The sequence below is a fragment of the Pipistrellus hanaki genome, assembly GCF_964339955.1.
Source record: "Pipistrellus hanaki genome assembly, chromosome: 21".
Taxonomy (NCBI): Eukaryota; Metazoa; Chordata; class Mammalia; order Chiroptera; family Vespertilionidae; genus Pipistrellus; species Pipistrellus hanaki.
The window spans coordinates 1,320,079-1,344,135 of NC_140523.1; the positions used below are offsets into that span (position 1 = coordinate 1,320,079).

The window sequence follows — 24,057 nt, forward strand, 5'->3', positions numbered from 1 at the left end:
TATTCTAAAATATCCTTTGACGCCTTCATTCTTTCAACACTCGCTTTCCCAAGGCGACAGGCTTCCTCTCAGTCCTCGTTGACTTGGCCGCAGAGAATAGCCCTTTAAGAAGGACCAAGCCACGTGCCACCTCCCGGGCTGTCGCCGAGCGGGTCCGGAAGGAAGTCTAGACTGGAATCATTGGCATTTCATTTTATTTTACCGTGCACGGGGGTCCGTACAGAACTAACCGAGGCTGGAGGGGAATCCTGTCCTCCACACAGAATTCTATTCTTGTTGACAGTGAAAATAAAAGCACATGAGCCGTGCCACCTCGCCAGCCGCCGAAACGCGGGAGGACTGGAGACATTCCCGCGGACCGCGCACGCCGCTAATTCCTTTTGTTTGTTTGTTTTCCGAGCAGATGGGCTTGTTTGCTTTTTGCTTAACCATTAATCAGAAATCAATCCATGGCTATGTAAGTGGCCCTGGATCGCGCTCGTTCTCACCACAGTAAATAACGCCTGTTTGTTCACGATAGATAAGTCCGGGCAGCGGTGGCGAGACGCAGGCCCGGAGGTGTGGTGCGCGGCTGTGTGTTTCATGCGGGAATTCACGGGGCGCCTCGCACAGCGAAGGAGGTGTGGGACGGATTCCGGGGCAGGAATGGGCTGGCAGGTGGGGATGGCGTTGGGGGATGAAGAGACTGGGAGGTTCGAGGGATGCCTTTTGAACACAGCACCCCACGGTGTAGGCTGGGATGTGAACTGTGGCACAAGGACCATCCTAAGCACTGAATGTTTTAGTGTAAGCCAGGAATGCTCTTGTAACTTCTCTGCTGACATATGTCTCTACCTATACCTGTGTCTGCATCTATATATGTACCTATACCTTGCCTATATCTGTATCTATATCTATGTCTATGTCTATATCTATATATCTATATATCTACCTATACCTGTGTGTGTGTGTGTGTGTGCGCGCCTACCTATATCTTACCTACATCTATATCTATATACCTGGTCTATGCTATATCTTATCTATAAACCTACCTATACCTTACCTATGTCTATATCTATCTATATATCTACCTATACCTGTGTGTGTGTGTGTGTGTGTGTGTGCACGCCTACCTATATCTTACCTACATCTATATCTATATCTATATATCTGGTCTATGCTATATCTTATCTATATACCTACCTATACCTTACCTATGTCTATATCTATCTCTACCTATATATCTATGACTATATGTCTGTATAACTATATATTATATATACCTATACTTGTGTCTATATCTGTATACCTACCTATACCTTATCTGTGTCTATATCTATGTCTATATATGTAACTACATATCTATATATCTATATCTAGCTATCTAGTATACCTATGTCTATAGCTCTAGCTATATCTCTATATCTGTCTGTACTTACCTCTCTTCATCAATATAGATTTGGGGTTGGGGTGTGGGGGGCATGTGATGACATTCAGACTAGCATGTTTTCCCTAATGCTCCAGCTGGTATGTTTACCCGTAAGCTGCTTGAGCTCGTCATGTTGGTGCAAACGCAACCGACATGTCCTTGACGCCCGGACACAGAAACGTGGGTTTGCGGAGGAGCTGTCTGTATTCTCCGTAGAGAGAGCTGAGAGTTCTCTTATTTGAAACGTCCAGAGAAAGGGAGCGGGTCTTGACATTAGGACCGAGGGTCCCCTTTGCATAGATGCGCTCTCTGCAGACATCGGCTTCCCCGCGGGCCAATGGGAGCCTCTGCTTTCTCCCCTGAGATTCCCGTGGCCTTGAGTCTAATGAGGCTGCTGAATGCCCGTCTCCTCTCCCTTCTGTGAGAAGAGGTGCTCCAACTGTAATTACATTTGCATTGTTTAAAATGCAGCGATCGGGCCTGCCAGCAGCCTGGCCACTGAGCAAGCCGAGGAGCTAAGAAGCAGAAGCTCGAAGGCACAGTCAGGCGTCCTGGCGACCCTCTCTGCACACCTCGCCTACCCGCCAGAGCTTTCCACGAGTGACCAGGGGTGATGGGTTCTATGTCCTGTGAGGGGACTGGTCACTGCAGGCTCCGCTGGTGGTGGACAAGTCAAGAAAGAGGCTCCTCTCCCATAGCCATATGTCTTAAAGATGTGGAACTTTAAGAATAAACAAAAGCACCCTGGCGGGTGTGCTGAGTGGTTAGAGCATCGGTCCACTCTCTGAATGGTCTTGGGTTTGATTCCTGAGCAAGGGCACTTGCCTCAGTTGCAGGTTTGATTCCCCCATCCCCATCAGGGTGCGTGTGAAAGGCAGCCATTCAATGTGTCTCTCTCACATCGATGTTTCTCTCTCCCCCTCTCCTCTCCCTCCCTTCTGCTCTCTCTAAAAATCATATACTCAGGCCTGGCTGGCGTGGCTCAATGGTTGAGCATCGACCTACGAACCAGGTGGTCACAGTTTAATTCCTGGCCATTCCAGGCATATTGTGGAAGGTAACCCATGTTTAGTGCAGGGGTTTAAAACAAGGCCTGCAAAGACGCCGCTGAAAATCAAAGGCGAGGGGAGCAGCGGGCCCTGGCTCCCTTCTGATTATTTTGAACCCCTAAGAACAGGAGTTAAAAAAAAAATGCGCAGGGAAAAAAACACACAAAACACCTTTGTGGCTTTCCCCAGAACAAACACGATAGGAAGCCGCAAGTCAGCAGTTCTCGCCCAGGGCGGGGCTTTAAGGAACGCCCACTTGTGCTTGCTTTTCGGGGAGACGCTTCGCGGTGTCCCCGCTGCGCCGCGGGCTCCCTTTGTCTCGCGTGCGCCCAGCCACCTGCCTCCATCCCCGGCGGCGGGGGGCGAGGACGGGCATCCCCGTGCCCTCTGAGCCCAGCCTCCGAGCTCAGCCGTGGACCAAGGTTGTTTACTACTTTCTACTCCGAGGAGCACGCCAATCACGAGGGCCCTCCTCCCCCGCCGTCCAATCAGCTCGTCGGGGAAAGTCTACCTTTCCCGGGGCCCGGCGGCGATTGGCTGCGGCGGCTGTCAGTCAAGCGGGCATCCCTTAAGGATGCAGCCGGGGAGTATTAGGGGACCCTCCCTCCCCATAAACAAGATGTGGGGCTCCCCAATAAAGCGGGGGGATGGGAAGGGAGGGTTCCTCTGCACATCCCAGCCCTGGGGGCCCCAGCAGAGCGCAGTGGGCTGAGTGCAAAGTCGGGGAATCCCTCCCTCCTGCTCTCCCTCCCGCCCTCCCTCCCTCTCTCTCTCCACCTCCCGCCCGCGACTGCTGGTGCAGAGCTGGTGCTTCGGCTGGTGCGGCTGCCGCAGTTGTAAACACGGTTCCCTCCATGTCTGCTTCCCCTTCTTTCTCCCTACCAGTGGCCATTGCAGGTGGCTGTCACCAAATCCCTCGGTGCGACCATGCTCCCGGTCCAGCCCTCCACGGCCCGCACCTCCACGCCCTCATTCTGCCTTTTGCTGCGTTTCCTTCCCTGGGGTCTGCGGAGGAAAGGGGGCTGTCTTGGGATCAGCCTCGTTGTTTTTTTCCCTTCGTTCCTGCCCATGTGGGACGAGTCCGGGGGTGCCAACCTGCAAACCCCCCCACACCCCGCCCCCCCCCCCCCCAGTCCTGTCCCCTGGAGAGCGGGCTTCCTTTTAGAATCTAAGTGCGTGCACCCGCCGCTGCATGGATCTGGGCTAGGGGTGCTGCAGCGGAGACAGACACGGCATGGCTTGGGCAGGACTGGGTGGGTTTGGGTGGTTGTTGATGGGTTGGGGCGCCAGGGAGGCTATTTATATTCTGCGTGTTCTTCCCAGACGGGTCTTGCTGGAACCCTCTTCCCCACTCATGCTCGGCTTGAAAGATGCACCCCCTTTAAAAAAAAAAAAAGACAGTATTGTGCCGCACTCCGTGTGTTGGTACCTTCTCCCCGTGATCTGGTGATCTGAATCAGGTACCCCATTTCCAGCTGCACAATGTGCTTGTATGCAGTGCGATAGGGGCGTAGTGGGCATGAATTATTCCGGGCAGGGCTGCCCGGAAGATGCGGAGCGGAGTGTGCGTGGCCCGGAGCAGTGCCAGTGTCTGTGGCTTCTCTCTCTCTCTCTCTCTCTCTCCCTGACGCTCCCCAGGCTCCTAGCAGGAAGCGCAGGCAAGATGGCAAAATGCAGCATGTGGCATTTGCTTCCAGCGTGCCCGTTTTGGGGAGATGCGACTCCAGATGCCATCAAGTCCAACTTAACCTCTTTATTTTATCATTTTTAATAGATGAGTGATTTTTTTAAAAAAATAATTGATTTGAGGGAGGAAAGGAGAGGGAGGGGGAGAGAGAAATATCCATGATGAGAGGGAATCATGGATGGGCTGCCTCCCGCATGCCCCCTACTGGGGGATGAGCCAGAAACCCAGGCATGTGCCCTGACTGGGGATCGAACCTTGACCTCCTGGGTTCTAGGTCCACCCTCAACCACTGAGCCACGCTGGTCCGGCATCTTCCAGTCCATTTGTACTCTCTCCCCTGCTGCCAGGAATACTTGCCCCAAGCTGATCGGTTTCATGAATTGGTTCCCCTGTTCCTGTTAGCACAGGTTCAGCTATGTTACTATGTTACTGTTACATGGATGTTACTATGTAACTGTCAGCACAGGGTTTGAGAGAAGTGGTTCTTGCCCCCAGGGGGTGACGGCAGGTGAAGGAGAGGCCGAGGCTGGGACAGAGTCTGCCTCAGGGCCCTGGCGTTCCTCCTGAATCATCAGTCTTTGAATCCCCCGCACCACCTCGTGAAATAACAAACTAGGCCACTAAGAGAGATACCAGGGAAGTGTGCTAGGGGCCGTGTGCCCAGCTGCCAGCCCGGCCATAGGAGAAGGTTGATACGGGGCAGTGCATTGCACTTCCCAGCCTCAGAGTCCCCGGCCTGGGATGGGAATCGACCGTGTGTGTGTGTGTGTGTGTGCAGTATTGTGAGGACGGAAGGAAATACGTTACTTACAGAGTGTGCCCGGGCACATGCCCTGACCGGGAATCGAACCGTGACCCCCTGGTTCCTAGGTCAGCGTTCAACCACTGAGCCACACTGGCCGGCCTCGTGTGAGTCTCATCCTCACCACGCATGCGACATGTGTTGTGTCCTCATGGCCTTGAGTTCAGTGTTTATTTCCTGTGTGTCTCTGGTCGGAGTGAAGGCAGGCTCACAGAGCCAGACACACCAGCATAGGGGTGTCGAACTCAATCAGAGAAGGGGCCAAAATCTAAAATCCAGCCTAAATTGCGGGCCGAATGGTTTACTGAACAGTCATAAACTGACAATGTCATAAATTGACAGCGGAGTGCAGTGATGACAGCGCGGTGCGGGCCACATTGCAAGGCCTGGCGGGCTGGATTTGGCCCGCGGGCCTTGTGTTTGACACATGTGCACCAGCACCTCCGACACATGACGGTCCCCCCCTGAGCCCGCTCCCAGCCGGTAGAAAGGGGAGATAATCTCTCTCCCCGGGGAGCCCTGGGGATTAACTGTGCTTGGCGCTGGCTTGTGTCTGTTGAGTGTGCGCTGTTGCGAGCGAGCGCCCTGGCGATCAGCAGTGGGCGATCAGCAGTGGGCGGGGATGCGGCCTGCCGTAGGGGACCCCCGAGAGCATGAGCGGAGGGTGCCGCCTCATCCCTGGGGAACCCGATTACCGCTCGTCTCTCTCTCTCTCTCTCTCTCTCTCTCTCTGTCTCTCCCCTCCCCAAGAGGGGCCCTGGATGATGCTCACTGCCTTTTTGTGTCCCACTCGGCAAGCCCTTGATCAGCGACGAAGCCAGACATTAGCTCTTCATATGGATTTTTTTTTTTTTTTTAATGAAAATGAGTGCTTAATGAGGGCAGACTATTAAACGCCCTCATCTGAATTGGGCCAAACAGGAAATGCAAATATTTGTAGGGCTCAACAGGCCCTTATCACCCACCGGCAAGGGTGTTTTTAAGACGGTGTGGGCCCAGCAGGCGGATTCAGTGGGTGAGCGTCTACCTAGGAACCAGGAAGTCAGGGTTCGATTCCTGGTCAGGGCACAGGCCCGGGTTGCGGGCTCCATCCCCAGTGCGGGGGCGTGCAGGAGGCAGCCGGTCCATGATTCTCTCTCATCATGGATGTCTCTCTCTCTCTCTCTGCTTCTCCCTCTCTGAAATCAATACAAATATATTTTTTAAATAATAAAATGGCGGGGTTGTTGGGGAGAAGTTCGGCGTCAGGAGGAAAATGTCACAGCCAGCTCTTCCCAGCGCCAGGCAGCGGTCAGCGTCCAGAAGCCGATGGCCCCTGGCACCGATGGCCAGGGCATGAGGCTGCTGCCCAGGGGCCAGGTGGCAAGGTCACCGCGTGTCCCCATGTCACCGTGGGAGAGAGGCGGGTGTGCCGAGCCCTGCCCGCATCTATCAATGACCCTAGTCGGCCCTAGGCCATTAGGACAGTTGAATAGATAGGCTACTAGGGCAGTGTTCTCCACCTTCCTAATGCCACGACCCTTTAATACAGTCCCTCATGTTGTGGTGACCCCCCAACCATAAAATTATTTCCCTTGCTACTTCTTTTTTTTTTTTTTTTTTTTTAATATATTTTATTGTTTTTTGTGTTTTTTTTACAGAGAGGAAGGGAGAGAGATAGAGAGCTAGAAACGTCGATGAGAGAGAAACATCCACCAGCTGCCTCCTGCACACCCCCCACCGGGGATGTGCCCGCAACCAACGCACATGCCCCTGACCGGAATCGAACCCCGGACCCTTCAGTCCACAGACCGACTCTCTACCACTGAGCCAAACCGGTTTCGGCTATTTTATTGGTTTTTTATTGAGAGGAAGAGAGGGGGATAGAGAGTTAGAAACATCGATGAGAGAGGAACATCGACCAGCTGCCTCTTGCACCCCCACAACCAAGGCACATGCCCTTGACCGGAATCGAACCTGGGACCTTTCAGTCGGCAGGCCGATGCTCTATCCACTGAGCCGAACCGGTTTCGGCCCCTTGCTACTTCTTAACTATAATGTTGCTACTGTTAATGAATTGTCATGTAAATATCTGTGTTTTCCGATGGTCTTCGGCCGCCCTGATAGCGGTTCTCAACCTGCTGTAGAGCCTAAGACCATTGGATAACACGGATATTTACATGACGATTCATTAACAGCAGCAACAGTACAGTTACAAAGTAGCAACGGAAATAACGGTATGGTTGGGGGTCACCACAACACGAGGAGCTGTATTCAAGGGTCACTCTTGAATTAGGAAGGCTGAGAACCCCTGACCTAGGGCATTTCTGGGGTGCCTGCTGAACTCGGGGGTGGGGGGCGGTGTGTGCTAAGATGCCGAGCCACACCGTTTCTGGAAGGTGAGCCCAGGATGGTTGGCATCATACAGACAGGACGGGTCCACGTTCCTCTGAGGGGCAGGTCTCCCGCTCTCTGTCCGTGGCTTTGTGACCTTGGGCAGATGAGGTGACAGTGCAACTCCTTTAGGCCTTGCTTTCCTCCTGGGTGGAGCAGAGGCAGTAACCAGCGTGAGGGGCAGGTGAGACAGCCCGGGGCCTGAAGGAAGGCGTAGGGGCTATGTCCCTGCTGAGTATGGGAGACCATGAACTTGAGGGAGCCGTCCGCCGAGTTCTTTCCCGTCTGCACCCGGCCCGAAAGGGTGCCTGGCCGTCAGCGTCGAGAAGGATTGGATCCGGGCCCCCGGGGGACGCTTGCTGTTCTTCACACGGCATACCACTCCTCTTACGTGGCATTCGATCACGCCACAAGCATCCGAGCATCTGTCGGGTCCACGGGGCCCGGCCGGCCATGGGCGATTGGCGGCCAGCGGAACACTTGCGCACCGCCTGCTGACAGTTGGGCAGGGAACAGATAGACGTGTGATGGCGGCCTGTGTGCTGGCCTGGTCCGCACCTGCTGTGTGTGCTGGTGTTTGAATGCTGCTGGGGATGGTCTTTCTCTCTCACAATCATGACTTGCCTTTGGGCCCTCGACCAGAACGCCATCCTCTGTAGGCAGGCGGGAGGCATCCGAGAGGCATCCGAGCTTACGTGTTGGGTGAGAGGTTCTGTTCACTGATGGGAATGAGTTGAAAGTAAACTAGAGATGGGAGAGAGAGAGTATATACTGTATTTTATTTTTATTTATTTATTTATTTTTGGCTTGTGCATTAGGGAAAACAGTTGTATGCCAAGTGGAAAGCGGTCGCAATGTAGCCGCAAAATTCAGGTAGACTATTTTGTGTACATTTTTTTTAATATATTTTTTTATTGATTTTACACAGAGAGGAAATTGAGAGGGATAGAGAGTTAGAAACATCGATGAGAAAGAAACATCGATCAGCTGCCTCTTGCACACCCCCTACTGGGGATGTGCCCGCAACCAATATACATGCCCTTGACTGGAATCGAACCTGGTACCTTTCAGTCCGCAGGCCGACGCTCTACCACTGAGCCAAACCGGTTTCGGCTGTTTGTTTGTTTTTTGAAGAGCTAGTCAGGAAATCTCTATTTGCCCATTATATATTTTTTAAAAATATAACTGTATTGATTTCAGAGAGGAAGAGAGAGGGAGAGAGAAGATGGAACATACATAATGAGAGAGAATGATCCATCGGCTGCCTCTTGCACACCCCCTACCGGAAATGGAGCCCCAAACCCAGGCCTGTGCCCTGACCGGGAATTGAACCGTGACCTCCTGGTTCACAGGTTGATGCTCGACCACTGAGCCACCCCGGCTGGGCCATTTTGTGTGCATCTTTTAAAATAAATGTGCCAACACCCAAAGCGCACAGCTCCGTTCTTTCATCTACTAGCCCAGTGGTCGGCGATCTCATGAGTTCACAGAGCCAAATATCAATAGTACAACGATCAAAATTTCTCTGGAGAGCCACAATTTTTTAACTTAAACTTCTTCTAACGCCACTTCTTCAAAATAGACTCGCCCAGGCGGTGTGATGGCACCCGTTTTTCTGGAGGTCTCCGTTCTGATGATTAGCAAGTACTAACCAAATGCTCCTAAGGCCCTAAGCGTTGTGGGGGAAGCAAGCCATCTTCTGTTGCGATAGCAAAACAACCGAGAAAGCCCTAACTGGTGTGGCTCAGTGAATAGAGCCTGCGGACTCAAGAGTCCCAGGTTCAATTCCGGTCAAGGGCATGTACCTTGTTTGCGGGCACATCCCCAGTGGGGGATGTGCAGGAGGCAGCTGATCGATGTTTCTCTCTCATCGATGTTTCTAATTCTCTATCCCTCTCCCTTCCTCTCTGTAAAAAATCAATACAATATGTTGGGGGGTAGGGGGGAACCGAGACAGGTCATTGTGTCCATCCATGACTCGTGGACACTCAAAAGCTTTTTGGATTTTAGACAATTTGAAACCAGATAGATGGAAACTCTCGTTTGCGTTTAAAATTTTCCTGGAGTTCATTTGTATTTCTCCTTTTTAGTGCATCTGTATTTTTTTCTGTTTTTTCTCCCCTCTCTGCTTTGCTGTTTTATCAGGCCGGCTGCATAAAAGCCCGCCTGGTCAGTTTCAATTTTATTTAAATTCATTTTGTCTTCATTCTCTCTCATCTAGCACAGCCCCGTGATGCAGCGAGATCAGAGTGCTCCGGGGAAGCGCTGAAACGGGGAAACATTTTCAGGAAAACGTTATTTCCACTTAGATTTAATTTCCCTTTCTCAATAGGAAAGAAAAGAAAAAAGACTTCCAACCTCATGCACGCATCACCCCTCCCTCCCTCTCTGCCGCCTTGAAATGAACTGCAGGCTGGGCTCTCTAATACCAGTCCTTCAGGGTGTGGTGTGGCTCAATGGATAGAGCATCGGCCTGTGGACTCAAGGGTCCCAGGTTCGATTACTGTCAAGGGCGGTACCTTGGTTGCGGGCTCCATGCCCAGTGGGGGGCATGCAGGAGGCAGACAATTGATGATTCTCTGTCATCATGGGTGTTTCTCTTCCCCTTTCCCTGAAATCAATATATATATATATATATATATATATATATATATATATATATATATATATATATATATATATATATATATATAAAATATATATATATATATTTTATATATATATATTTTGATTTTTTATAGAGAGGAAGGGAGAGAGGGATAGAGAGCTAGAAACATCAATGAGAGAGAAACATCGACCAGCTGCCTCCTGCACACCCCCTACCGGGGATGTGCCCTCAACCAACGTACATGCCCTTGACCGGAATGGAACCTGGGACCTTTCAGTCCGCAGACCAACACTCTATCCACTGAGCCAAACCGGTTTTGGGATATATATATATGTGTGTGTGTGTGTGTGTGTGTGTGTGTGTGTGTGTATGTATATGTATATATATATATATATGTATGTGTATGTATGTGTATATATATACATATATATGTATATGTATAAATTTTTTTAATATCCAGGCACACTTGCAATCCTGGTAGAAATTGGGGCCCTGCATATCCCAGATACTTACTAGATTGTAAACGGTGTGAGGACAGAGCCTCGCCTCTCTCAGCGTTTGTCTCTCCAAGATGCTCAGTACACATTCGTCCGATGAATACAAATCCGTCAAATGAAAAGAACGAACCGGAGAAGTACAGGGGCGCCCTCGGGCTGGCGGAGGCCCGGGCACCTGTTTCCGTACATTATGGAGCCGCAAATCTCCGCCGCTCGGATTATGTACTCCTCTGCTTCTTCCTCTAGCGAGTCTAATTCAATCACTGCCGGCCGGCGCGGGGACATCAGGGAGCATAAATTGCTGTATTACGCATAACGCGGCACTAGCCCGGGGGCCTGGCGGGAAGTTGTGCACCGGGGACGGGAACTCTCCGATGATGCTCACTGTGTTCTCGGGGGCTGGCTTTATCATCTTTATGCCTCCGTTTCTGTTTAATAGACTGAACAGCAGGGAGCTGGGGAGGCTGTGTCTCTCTCAGTGCCTCTGTAGGTGGTGAGTCCCGGCTTCCTCTTTGCTGAGAGTATGTTGAAGAGAGATTTTTTTTTGCAAGTTTGTTCAAATTGGGTGTGAGTGAGGCCTGGCCGGTGTGGCTCAGTGGATAGAGCGCCGGCCTGTGGACCGAAGTGTCCCACGTTCTATTCCGGTCAAGGGCACGAACCTCCCTGGCCCTGATTTGGGAGCATGCGGGAGGCAACCAAAGGGATGTGTCTCTCTTCATATCGATGTTTTTCTCAGTCTGTCTCTCCCCCTCCCTTCCCACTCTCTTTGGAAATCAATGGGAAAATGTCCTGGGGTGAGGATTTTTTTTTTTTTTTTTTTTTTTTTTTTTTTTTAAGAAAGAATTGTGTGTGAATGAGATCTGACTTCTGTCTGGTGTTTGGCTACCTACCCCAGAAACGTCTATGGCTGGGTGGTTGAATTCTGGTACCAGTCTGTTTTTCTATCACATAACGTTTTACTTCTCTCTGTCCCTCCATCCATCTCTCTCTCCCCATCCCTTCCTCCCTCCCTCTCTCCCCTCTTCTCTCTCTCTCTCTCTCTCATAATAAGATGGCTGCTGGAACCATTACACTGAATGGAACACATTTATCCACAGTGAAACCAAAAAGAGGGTCAGAATCATTTTCAAAATGGTTGCAGCGGTCCCTTCCGCTGTATCCCAGCCCAGCGCTCAGCACTTCGTGTCCTGAGTTACAGTGTTCTAAAAAGGTCCCCTCATGCCTCACGTTCAGATCAGCACGGCTGAGGGCACTTTGTCTCATCTGCTTGGTAAGGGCCCATTATGGGTACATTACCATGCAGGCCACGCGTGCCTTGGACATGGCAACTGATTCTTGACAAACCTCTCAGCCTTTGCAAGGGAGCTTTAACTGGGGGAGCAATATATTGTAGTAACATTGAGTCTTAGAAATCAGAGGGAAAGAGAGAGGGAGGGAGTGAGAGAAACATCAATGATGAGAATCATCCATCCGCTGCCTCCTACTGGGGATTGAGCCCGCAACCAGGGCATGTGCCCTTGACCAGAATCGAACCCTTGACCAGAACCGAACCCAGGACCCTTCTGTTTGCAGGCTGACACCTTTTATCTACTGAGCCAAACCGGCTAGGTCAGTTTATTGATTTTTAGAGAGAGAGAGAGAGAGACAAAGAGAGAAAAACATCCATCGCTTGGTTGCCTCCTGTATCTGCCCCAACCGGGGATCGAACCCGAAACCTAGGCATATGCCCTCGGGGGGGGGGATGGAACCTGCACCCTTGGGGCAGAGGGGAGCGAGGCTCCAGCCAGCGTAGCCACTGGAGATCTCCTTCAGGTTGCGTGTGGGCTTTTTTTCTCCCGATGAAATGGAGGTTCTGCCGTTTTTATAACTCTCAGAAGGGATACTGTTGCTTTTCCAGCGGGTCCCAGCCGGAGGCGCGTGACAGGGTTAGCAACTGCTTTGGTTTTGAGCGCAACTCGGACCGCTGGGTGACGGTGGCCCCCTTTTGTCGTCTGCACCCACTGTGCTCTTCTCTCCTTTGTCACAAGGAACCATCTTTTTTTTTTTTGGGGGGGGGGTAGATGTTTGAGACCATCCCGTTCCCCCAGTCCCTCTTCCCTATTCATTTTAACGCCCTTTTGACCGCGCGTTTGCCAAACGGTGACTTTTCTTCTTCTCCTCCTTCTTCTATGTCTGTGTCTCCTGCCCTTCGTCCTTCAAATTATATTCAGAGGGACTTTCTGTATTCTTAAAAGGAGGGACGTAAAACTTTTTTTTAAAATAGCCGTGGGGCAGCTCCGCTTACTTTTTTTTTTCTTTTTTTTTTTTTTTCCTTCCCTTTTCGGGGAGGACCATTATGAGTGACACGCCGCCAGAAAAATCTGCAGAATCGCCATGTTTCCCTGGCGAGGAGGTCGGGGAGGAGGAGGGAGGAGAGTTCGGTTGCTGAAAAACAACCCCATTAGTTTTGGTCCCGGCTGCCCGCATAGCTGGCCTATGAGGACACCACGAGGGGACCGGATTGGGGGCGGCCAGCTGAAGCCCGGCCCCAATCCGTTCCATCGCGGCCGCCAGGGGGAAAGAAAAAAAAATCGAGATTCGCGTTGGGGGCGGGGGGAGAAAAACCGTTTGTTCGAATTTTCCGTCACTTTTTTAAAAAGTTTTTAAAAAAATAAAATAAAATTATTGTGGACTTAGTTCTTTAAAAGTAGGCGATTTCTTTGGTTCTGTCTGAACCCTACCTAGGGCATCTTTTGTCTCCTTTTGGACTTCTTCTCCCTTCCAAGAACACACAAAAGTATCGCTATTCCTCGACCGTAATGTGTTTTGTTTTTTTCCAAAGTCCGCGATAGCCCCGTGGATGGCCATTTTTTTATTTTTTATATCGTGCGATTTCTTTAAAAAATCACATTCGGACAAGATCCACTTTCCGTGGCTCTTCTTGTTGTTCCCTCCCTGACCTTTTAAAAACTCGACAAATTGAGTTTTAGGAGTTTTGAGACGTTCCCTGTTCCATAAGGACTCGGAAAGAAAGAAAAGAGAAACGTGGCGGGGATGGGGGTGGGGGATGGAAACGCTTGGGCTCGCTGGCCCGCGCCGGGGTCTTGACGGGCAGGATGGATGGTTTTCGAATTAAATCGTGGCGGCTACGTGCCGGGGGCGCAGCCCTGTGTGGCTGCCTTCCGACTTCGCGGGATACGTGTCCCGAAAGTTCTCTCCGTGTTTTCCATCTCTCGGTGAAGGTCTCATTTTTTTTTTTTTTTTTGGAAAAGTTTGGCCGCAAAGCACCGCGAGCCACGTAACATGTACTTATTCGAGTGCTCGGTCCAGACCCCAAGCCCCAGCTTGGAAGCGGTCCGGATGCATGCGTATGCTGTTCTGCTCGCAGCTCGGCGGCGACTCCCCTCCCGGGACTGCCACGCGGCCGCCGCTCCCAGCCAGCGCCGCCAGCACCAGCGCCGGCCAGGCGGGCGGGGCGGGGCCAGGCTGGGGGGCGGGGCGTGGCCACGCCGGGAGGGGGTCAGGGGGCGTGGCCAGGCGTGCGCGTGCCCGCGCTGGGCTCGGTGGGGAGGGCTGGCCACGTGACCACCCTGCGTGGCGCCCCCCCCCCACACCTCCCCGCCGCCGCTGCCGCCGCCACGTCACGTGGTCTCTGGACGCCACGTGCTTGGAGTGGATGGAAAAGGGAGCGGCCCGGGCCCCAGTGTGGCGGTCTGGGTTGGTTTTTTTTTTTGGTTTTTTTGGAAACACAGGAGCCCTTGTTTTTTGTCTGCTTCTCCCTTTCGAATGCCTCCATCCCGATCGCCGCTGTCCCCCAAGAAAGAAAGAAAAAAAACCACAACGCATCCGTGGTCCCCCGATCGTGTCGCCCGAACATGGCGATCGTGGCGTGGAAACCACTCGCGGGTGCAAGTTTCGCGGCGGAAACATGGTTTCAGCCGCTCTGGCGGGGCCCTGGCGGGGGCGGGAGGCGGGAGGCGGGAGGCGGGAGGCGGGAGGCGGAGGCGGAGGCGGGGGGGAAGGGATATAGGGGCGGGGGGAGGGGGCGATCCCACGGCGCCAGCAGCCACGCGGCCTCCCTGGGGACGGGACGTGGCGGGCTTGGGTTTCCGGAATGTCGGTAATCCGTTTCACGGTGGAAAAGTTCTGCATTCTCAACTGTCGGAGAGACTCTCGCCTGTGTGTGACGGGTCCTGGGAGCCCTGCGCAAAGTTGGGGGAAGGGGAGGGAAGGGGAAAAAAAAAAAAAGAGCAAGCACACACAACCCAACAGTTGTCCTAAAGTTTCCAGGGGGAGGAATGCGCCCCAGCCTCCGAGCCCAGTGGCGCCGCGGTGGCGGCCCACGCGATCAATAAATAACTCGCTGAGGTCGCCCGCGTCTGCCGCGAAAAGTACTTGCGGGCGGGGCGGCTCGCGATGTAAAAAATGAAAGTAACAAGACGGGAATGTGTGTGGTTTTATATATATATATTTTTTATTTTTTATTTTTTTTGCAAAAGGCACCCTGTAACATGGAAGCGGGGCGGCGTGCGTTCCCCCATCGGACTGAGCCTATTGTTCCGAGCTGAGCTCACCCCCATGACTCACTCCCCAACTGTTCCACCCGCGCTGCTCCGTGGCGCGACCGCCATCCACAGGCAGCCACGCGTGTCGCGGCCACCACGGCCGCCACCGCCACGCAGGCACCGCCACCCTCCTCATCCCCACGCACCCCGTAAACACAAACCCGAATTTCGAGCGTCTTTCTTATTTTTTTTTTTTAGCGCACTTATTTCTTTCCCGTTGCGCGTAGGAAGTCGATCGCACTCTCATTAAAATGCAATCCAGCCGATGAGTTTATGGAAAAGGGCGGATGGTTCCCGTGTGCGGAGGCATTTGATGGGGAAAGAGAAAGACGTCTCGGAAGATTCCGATCTTCAGAATCGGGGACGCGCGCGCTTGGCGTGATTGAGTAACTTTGAAAAGGCAACGCCACACTTTCGGATACTTTTTGTTTCCCGGGACCCGCCGTTACGGGGCCCGGGCGGGTGGTCGGGAATGTGTGTCTGGTCACCAATGATAGTGATTTCTTAGCCTCGGCTCCCCCCCCCCCCCAAAAAAAAAAAAGAATAAAAAATAAGAATATTCATGAGCTTTCTGGTCCGACTCAGACCTTCGGGAGCCATGACATCTTCTCGCCGCGGCGAGAGAAAGTGCTGTCGGCGATTTTGGCACCTGAGTGCAAACCAGAATGGAGATCCACACGAGAAAGGGGGTGACGTCCATTTGTTCGGTTTCCCATCGTCCTGCTTTTAATTTGTGGAAATGTGTTTTTCGTGTTGTTGAATTTTTTTTTTTTTTAAATCCCATTAAAACGCGCGACGCGTTTTTGAATTCCCGGGGTCTGGGGAGGAAATGGTTTTGTGTTAGTGAAGTTTGTTTAAACAAATGGTTTTTGTTTTTTTTGTTTTTCCTCGGTCTGGCCAAGAAGAATGGCTACGCTTTTTTTTTTTTTTTTTAAGAGTATGAAAATACCAGCGAGCGTTCTTTGCCACCCTCTCTCCTTTTGTGACGCAAGGTAAGGAGGCGCGCTCCAATGGCGCCTCGCACAATGGAGGTTTGTTTTGTTTATTTTTTTAATTGAATGGAGGGATTGGAGATTGTTTAAAAATTCCCCTGTGCCCGGATAGAAAGCGGAGAAGAAAGAAAGAAAGAAAGAAAGAAAGAAAGAAAGAAAGAAAGAAAGAAAGAAAGAAAGAGAAAAAAAGAGAAATAATTAGCCCTTTTAAGCAACTTTCGCCACGGACCCATTCGCGCTCACAGAAGCCCCGGGGTTATTTTCAACACTTTCTCCTTGTTGATACCAATCTTATTAAAGTTTAAATAAAAATAAAAACGCGGAGGTTGTTTCGAAGCAGTTTTAAGTTGCCGGTAAATTAAAAGATGCAATTTATAACTTTGTGGGGCAAGTGATGAAAAGTCACACCGCGACCCCCCAGGCTCCGGAATGGGGATGGGGGGTCCCCCCTTCTCCGGCGCTGAGCCCTGCAAATACGTCCCCATGCCGTGGTCCTCGCGGCCGGAAGTATCCTTGCCCCGATGGGTATCTTTTCGGTTCGGGGAAGCTTTACCTCCGGTCGTTATCTGTGTGTCCATCTCTCCCGCTAATAACCTGGCAGCAGCGGGCTGGTGGAGGGCATTTCTTTCTGCGCTTCCCTCAGACTCCGCGTGTCTCTCGGGTTCAGTGAACACATACCGACTCTGCAAAAACTCACCCAAAGGAGAGATCTTTGTGGATTTTATTTTTTTTATTTTTGGGGGCGGTGTTTTTTTTTTAAAATTATTATTAAACACCGTGCTTGGGGTGGCCCTAATACTATGCGCTCTCACTCGGTGTGAACCCGGACATCTCCAGCAAAAACAGCTAAGAACTATTTGGAAGTGGGGTTAAGCTCTGCCTGAAGTCCCCAGTTTTTGTTTTATTATTTTTTTTTTTATCACCCCCCAACCCACAGATCTCTGGTCCAATCGGCGGCTCCGAAATGCCCTGGGAGAGACCCTTAAGGCACGGAATTGAGCCTCCTGCCATCTTAGCTGCAGGATCTCTCTCCCACTTGTCAGATGGTGTCCCCAGCAAGTTTCCAGCCCCCAGATCAGTGCAGTCATACCGACCCCTTCTGTGAGGTCTGAGGGGGGAATATGGTAATTGCTCTGGGAACCTGTGGCCCGGGTAGAGGGGCCCTGGACCCTCCGGCTCTGAGCAGGGACCCGGGAGCAGATGGCAGGGGTGGCAGTGCCCGCCTGGTGGCTCGGGGCAGCCACACTCAGCGCCCCCACCACCCCCATGTGGGAAAAGGTCGGCTGGGCCACGCGTTTCCAAGTCGCAGTGATGAAAGCAGGCCTTGCAGGCCGAGCTCGGAGCACGGAGAGCAGTCTCAATGCCCCCTAAATGGCAGGCGCCTTCCTGCTAATGATAGCAAACATCCATTTTGTGCTTTTCCAGCCGGATCCCTCAGCTTTTATTTCCATCCAGCCCTCAGAAGAGAGCGAGGCATTTCCATTAGAAAGTTTTTGTCTCCGCCAAAGCAAAACACACACACACAACAACAAAAACCACACACACACACACAACAACAAAAACCACACACACACACACACACACAACAAAACAAACAACAAATTGGGTTTTGTTTGGTTTTGTTCAGCCCGTGGGTTTTGGTCTTAGGTCAAATGATTATTTTATTTTTTGCCTCTTCTCCGGAAAGGCAGCCGAGGAGGGAAGCCGGCGGACCACGGTTTATTTTATCCTCATCCCGTGGCTCCTCTGCGTGCTGCCCTCTTCCCATCCTCAGGAGGCGAGCGGAGAGAATCCCTTTCCACATTCCTCTTCTCCTCCTCGTCATTTATTTCCTGACACTTCACCCCGAACACCGAGAAAGGGGCTCCTCCCGGGGGGGCTTATTTGCTTGGGGTGTTTACACGGTGTCTCATGCCAGAGAGAGGACGAGACACATTTTCATTTATTTAAAGGAAAAAAAAAAAAGGAGACGGCGGACACAGGGCCCCAGTGGTGGAGTCGGAGAGATAAGCACCCGGGGACCAGCCGGCCGGTTCCTGGAATGCGGTCGCCCTGGGTTCCTGGCAGCCCAGGCGAAAACGGCAAGGCAGCTCATCTGCATACGCACGCACACCTTCCGCTGCACGCAGCTCATCTGCATACGCACGCACACCTTCCGCTGCACGCAGCTCATCTGCATATGCACGCACACCTTCTCTTGCGCATACATTTGCTGCAGAGTGCAAAGGCGTGGCTGCCCCCAGAAAGGTTGCATCATGAGGGAGCCAGGCTCCCATCAGCCCTGATGACGGCTCTCTCAGACCCTCCAGGAGCCACTGGGAGAGAAAGGAAAGGAAGAACCAAGTAAGACCCCGGTGTCCCTTCCCCAGAGGAGCCAGCCGGGGAGTACGTGGCATGAGTCACTGAATTCACATACCGCGGCCACTGAAAAAAGCATGCTTCCTGCCCCCGTGCAGAGAACATGCATGAAAGAAGGAGAAACGTAACATGTAACATAAAATTGGTGTGTGTGTGTGTGTGTGTGTGTGTGTACCCCCCCTCCCCCCGCCGGTATGGCTCAGTGGTTGAGCGTCGACTTAGAAACCAAGAAGTCGTCATTGGATTCCCGGTCAGGGCACACGCCAGGGGTGCGGGCTCCATCCTCAGGGTGGGGCGTGCAGGAGGCAGCCGATCCACAATCCTCTCTCATCACGGGTGTCTCTCCATCAATCTCTCTCCCTCATCTCTGCTCTCTGAAATCAATCAAAATATGCCCAGAACGTGAATGCAAGCCATCTCAAAATGTTCAACACCGACACACCCTAAAACCAATTAATTAAAAAAAAAAAAAAAAAGTAGGCAGGCAGACAGATGTGACCGGAGCCCTTCAAAAGGTGTCCCAGCCGGCTCACCATGGGGCGTCGGCCGTTCCTAAACTGTCGCCTTACATTTCACCAGCACAGCTCCTGGGCTGCTCTTTGCTTTCGCATACATTTTGGGGTAGATGACCGTTTGATTTTCTTTTTCTTTTTCTTTTTTTTTTTTTACGTGGATGATCTCATCAACATGCGTGGACCCGTGATGTTCTGTAAGCTGAGCCCTGGACAGTGTGCCTCAGTGGATAGAGCGTCAGCCAGTGGGACCGAAGGGTTTCGGGTTCAATTACGGTCAAGGGCACGTACCACAGTTGCAGGCTCCTGCCTGGCCCGGGCCCTGGTCAGGGCGCATGCAGGAGGCAGCCAATCGATGTGTCTCTCTCTCACATCGATATTTCTCTGTCTTTCCCCTTTTCTCTAAACATCAATGGAAAAATATCTTTGGGTGAGGATTTAAGAAAAAAAATTAATCTGTCCTCGGAGGCCCAGATGTTACCCACTTTCCCCCGTTCTTTGTATTTCTTCATTTTCCGAGGACAGGTCTCTATCACATCGTTAATAACTTTAGGGCTGAGTTAACGATCGCTCTGTGGATACATAGATTTACATTGTTGCTCTCCGTCCGAGTCCAGTGTCAAGACAGGAAAGAAAAAAAAAAAAAGCCCAGATCAAGGCAATAGGATTTCTGGCTGCCTTCTTCCGGCTGCGTGTTCCGATGTGGACTAATTTGCAGATTGTTTGTATTCATTAAAAAAGAAAAAAAAAAGAAAAAGAAAAAAGCCAAGCCTGCCCCTTACAAAGAGGCAGAGGCACGTGGCCGCACCAGGAGGCTTGAAAGGCAGCCAGGATTTTTAAAATACTGGATCGGGATGATTGTGTGTCTGTGTGTGTGTGTGTGTGTTAAACACCTGGCTAATTTAATAGAAAAGTGTTTACACTTCATCTTGCTGGCAAGGGGCTCCCCGTGTAGGAGGGGGAGGATTTCCTGTACATTTTGCAAGCTCCAGGGCAGGCGCCGTTTGCAATGGGTACGTGCCCTCTGTGGTCAGAGGCCCCCGAGGCCCGTTTCCTCACCTCCTGTTGTTCCCACGTGTGGGAGGCGGCGGCTGGATGGGATGCATGTAGGTGTGTTGGTGGACGCGATGAAGAAGGCTGGCCTTTTTTAGGAACTCCAAATAACCTCAAGTCTCGGAGCAAGATCCTCTTTTCCCTGTGAACACACGCTCCTGCTCCAGTCGGAATTGCTCTCTCCAAGGACCTCGTGGGGGGTGACACGGATATTTCTCTGAGCATGACCGAGCTGCTTAGGAGCCCCAGGCACTTCCTCTGCTAGGGTGCGCAGGCATTGCAAAGGATGAGGGTGAGGATGGGAGAGAGGGAGGTATGGTGGGCATGCAATGCTGAGGAGGGGTGGGGAGATGGAAGCAACAGGTTCAACAGGCCTCACGCAGAGCCCCGGGAGGGCTGAGAAGGAGAAGCCAGGGAAGAGAAGTGCTTCCCCATGCATGGGGCAGGAGCAAGAGGGCTTGGGGGGGAAGCTGAGGCATGATTTTGTGGATGGGGGAGAGGGCGTGCATTTTGGGGTACAGATGCAATCAGTAGGCTTTACCTTAGATGGGGTGGTGTGGGGGACTCGTGTGGCTGGGAGACAGTTTCAGAATTGGAAAATGGGGGGAGGGGGCCCATTTTGCAATTTGCAACCCTATCCAGGGGGATTCGAGTGGATGGGTCGATTATTCGCTGTTCTAGGGGGAACATCACATTGTGACAGGGCCCTGGGCTCCGAGTTCAGGTGGCCTGGGGGCTGGGCCCAGCTCCAGCCTCACCCCCACCCCCACCACCACCACCACCACCACCACCCGTGCTGTGCGTGGGGTGAATTTCACAGCCCGGGCTCCCCCGGCCCTTCCCTTCTGTCTGCTGCCAGACGAAGACAAGACAACCCTCGCCGGGATGCCAACTTCTTGGGGCTGCTTTCAGCTCCAGAGGAACGACGATGATACCTTGCTTTCGGAATCCGTCTCCTTTGCAAAGATGCTCCAGACTCAATGCCTCTCGCAGCCCAGACTGGGGGTGGGGGACATGGGCCTGATGTGAGAGGTCCTCCTAGGTGAAGGGAAACCGAGAAGCCCAGGTTCTCCCTCTCCTCCCTCCCCGCTCAACACACACACACACACACACACACACACACACGCACAGCCCTCCCTTCTGCGCGCCCCACTTAGCAAGCGTTTGCACAGAGTCTGGCCCGAGCTGCTGCGATGAACAAACGCTGACTTCAGCCTTTACCCGAGGTTTCAGGTCACTCTGATTGTTTGCAAAACATGTTCTTTTTCTTTCTTTCTTTCTTTTTTTGTCACTTGCCAGTACTTGTTCTGAGTAAAACGCAAACGCTTCCAAAGAGATGATGTGCAAGCAGGGTCCACGCCCCGGTCTCGTGCGCCCTCTGCTGGCCATGAGGATGCATTGCAACTCGGGACAGCAGCGGCTCTGCCAGGCTGTTCAAGGAGGTTGTGCTAAGAGCTTACTCGTTTGGGGTCCTCGCAGGGTTGGCTCAGGGTGTCTACAGGTTTGAGTCAGGTCAAGAGCACAGACCTCGGTTTCCGGGGCACGTGTGGGAGGCAGCCAATCGATGTCTCTCTTTCTCATCAATGTCTCTCTCTGTGTATCTCACCCCCTCCCTTCCACTCTCTCTTAAAAAATAAAATGGGGGGAAAAAAATATCCTCAGGAGGTTCTGGTTCGATTCCCGGTCAGGACACATGCCCAGGTTTCGGGCTCCATCCCCAGTAGGGGGCGCGCAGGAGGCAGCTGATCAATGTTTCTCATCAGTGTTTCTAACTCTATCCCTCTCCCTTCCTCTCTATAAAAAAAATCAATAAAAAGAATATATATATATACATATGTATGTGTGTGTATATATATATTAAAAAGGAGTGTTATTTGTGGCGACTTACTGGATAGCCTGGATGTATACAGTAGGCACCTATTAGTGGCATTGATATTAGGTCGATGCCCATAAGGCATGTCATTGTGCACAAACGGGCCCCGGCACCGGTGGGTGTTGGGATGCAGCCGAAACCACGACGCCAGGGGCCTCGCTTCCCCTTGAAGGGGGGCCCCGGGCCGGCCTTGTTAGGACAGGGGCGCCGCCTGGAGCCGCGTGGCTGTGTGTACAGTAACGGGGGTGCACGCAGGGCCGGAGCTGGGAGCCGCCGGCGGGCGATAAATATAGCCTCCCCTCCCCATTCCTCCGCCCTGAGTCACGGAGGGACAGTGCGCGCTTCATCAACTTATAAGGAATATACAAACAGTCCCCGATTTAAAATAACTTGGAGTAATTTTTGAGTGTGTGAGACGAGTATTCTTTTTTTTTTTATCCCCTCCGCCTGGCCATGTAAGCCTCTGGGACCGGCGAGGGGGCATCTGTACGGGGCTGTGCCTGGCGGTCACAACAGCAGAATCTATGGGGATCTTTCTCCTCTCTTTTTCCTTAAATTTTTTTCTCCCTTTAAATCTCGTCTAGCCCAGCCCAGGTGGCTCAGTGATTGAGCATCGATCTAGAAACCAGGAGGTCACGGGTTCCATTCCCCTTTGGGGCACAGGCCTGGGTTTGGGGCTCGATCCCCAGGAGGGGGCGTGCAGGAGGCAGCCGATCCGTGATTCTCTCTCCTCATGGATGTTTCTCTCTGTATCTCCCTCTCCCTTCCTCTCCGATATCAATAAAAATGTTTTTTAAAAATAAAATAAGAATCTTTTTAAAAAGTTATACGCCGAAACCAGTTTGGCTCAGTGGATAGAGCGTCGGTCTGCGGACTGAAAGGTCCCAGGTTCGATTCCGGTCAAGGGCATGTATCTTGGTTGCGGGCACATCCCCAGTGGGGGGTGTGCAGGAGGCAGCTGGTCGATGTTCCTCTCTCATTGATGTTTCTAGCTCTCTATCCCTCTCCCTTCCTCTCTGTAAAAAAAATCAATAATATATATATATATATTTTTAAAAAGTTATAACTGCCCTAACTGGTGTAGCTCAGTGGATAGAGCGTTGGCCTGCAGACTGAAGGGTCCCAGGTTCGATTCCCGTCAAGGGCATGGACCTTGGTTGCGGGCACATCCCCGGTGCAGGAGGCAGCTGATGGATGTTTCTCTCTCATCCCTCTCCCTTCCTCTCTGTAAAAGAAATCAATGAAATATATGTTTAAAATCTATTTTAAAAATAGAAACGAAGCGTGCTCACCCCGCGCCCTCTGCCCCACAGCCTGCCCGAGCGCGTGCGGGAAGCGGGCGTGCACGGACAACCACGAGTGCTGCCACGAGGAGTGCCTGGGCGGCTGCACGGCCCCAGACGACCAGGCGGCCTGCGTGGCCTGCAAGCACTACTACCACGAGGGCGTGTGCGTGGCCGAGTGCCCGCCGGACACCTACCGCTTCGAGGGCTGGCGCTGCGTGGACCGCGAGTTCTGCGCCAATATCCCCCTCGGCGACGAGGAGGACCTGGAGGAGGACTTCGAGCTGGAGGGCTTCGTCCTGCACGACGGGGAGTGCATGCAGGAGTGCCCGTCCGGATTCATCCGCAACGACAGCCTGAGGTCAGGCCCGGCGCGGGGTCCCCGCCCCCTCCCCCAGACCCTGTCCTGTGGGGAGCGGGTGGGGGGAGGGAGCGGGCCTGCGTTACACTGTTGCAAAGAGACTGAAACAATAGCAGCAGCCGCACGGCGGTGGTGAGAGTGTAGCCGCTGGAAGGGGGTGCGGGTCTTGGTGGGTTTTCTGGGGGCCAGGACGCGCACTGACCTCCCTCTCTCTCTGCTCCCGCAGCATGTTCTGCGTCCCCTGCGAAGGGCCATGCCCCAAGATCTGCGAGGAGTACAAGGGCACCAAGACCATCGACTCGGTGACCTCGGCTCAGATGCTCCAGGGCTGCACCATCTTCAAGGGCAACCTGCTCATCAACATCCGCAGGGGCAGTGAGTATCCCTCCGCCGGCCTCCCTCACTCCCTGCCTGCTCCTCCGCCCTCCTCCTGCAGGGTCTCTGGGTTTTCTCGGGGTGGTGGGGCCTTTGCTACCCGTCCCTGGCTCACAACTGGCCTAGAAAAACAGCCCAGTGCCCAGCCCGCTGGCTCAGAGGTGCAGCGTCCGATCCACGTGAGCCAGGAGGTCCCGGTTCCATCCACCATCTGGGCGCAGGTCCTGCTGTGCACTCGATCCCCACTAGGGGGCGCGCAGGAGGCAGCCGGCCCACGATTCT

At 52.6% G+C, this 24,057-nt stretch overlaps 2 protein-coding genes across 2 annotated transcripts in view; both read left to right on the forward strand.

The window, feature by feature from the left end:
* Positions 1 to 24,057, forward strand: part of TTC23 (tetratricopeptide repeat domain 23) — a 995,109-nt gene that overhangs the window by 124,750 nt on the left and 846,302 nt on the right. The window lies entirely within an intron of this gene.
* Positions 1 to 24,057, forward strand: part of IGF1R (insulin like growth factor 1 receptor) — a 92,192-nt gene that overhangs the window by 50,851 nt on the left and 17,284 nt on the right. The window contains exons 3-4 of the mRNA XM_084869339.1: positions 23,070 to 23,400; positions 23,627 to 23,775. Coding sequence (XP_084725465.1) covers positions 23,070 to 23,400; positions 23,627 to 23,775 — 480 coding nt within the window. The remainder of the gene's footprint in view (positions 1 to 23,069; positions 23,401 to 23,626; positions 23,776 to 24,057) is intronic.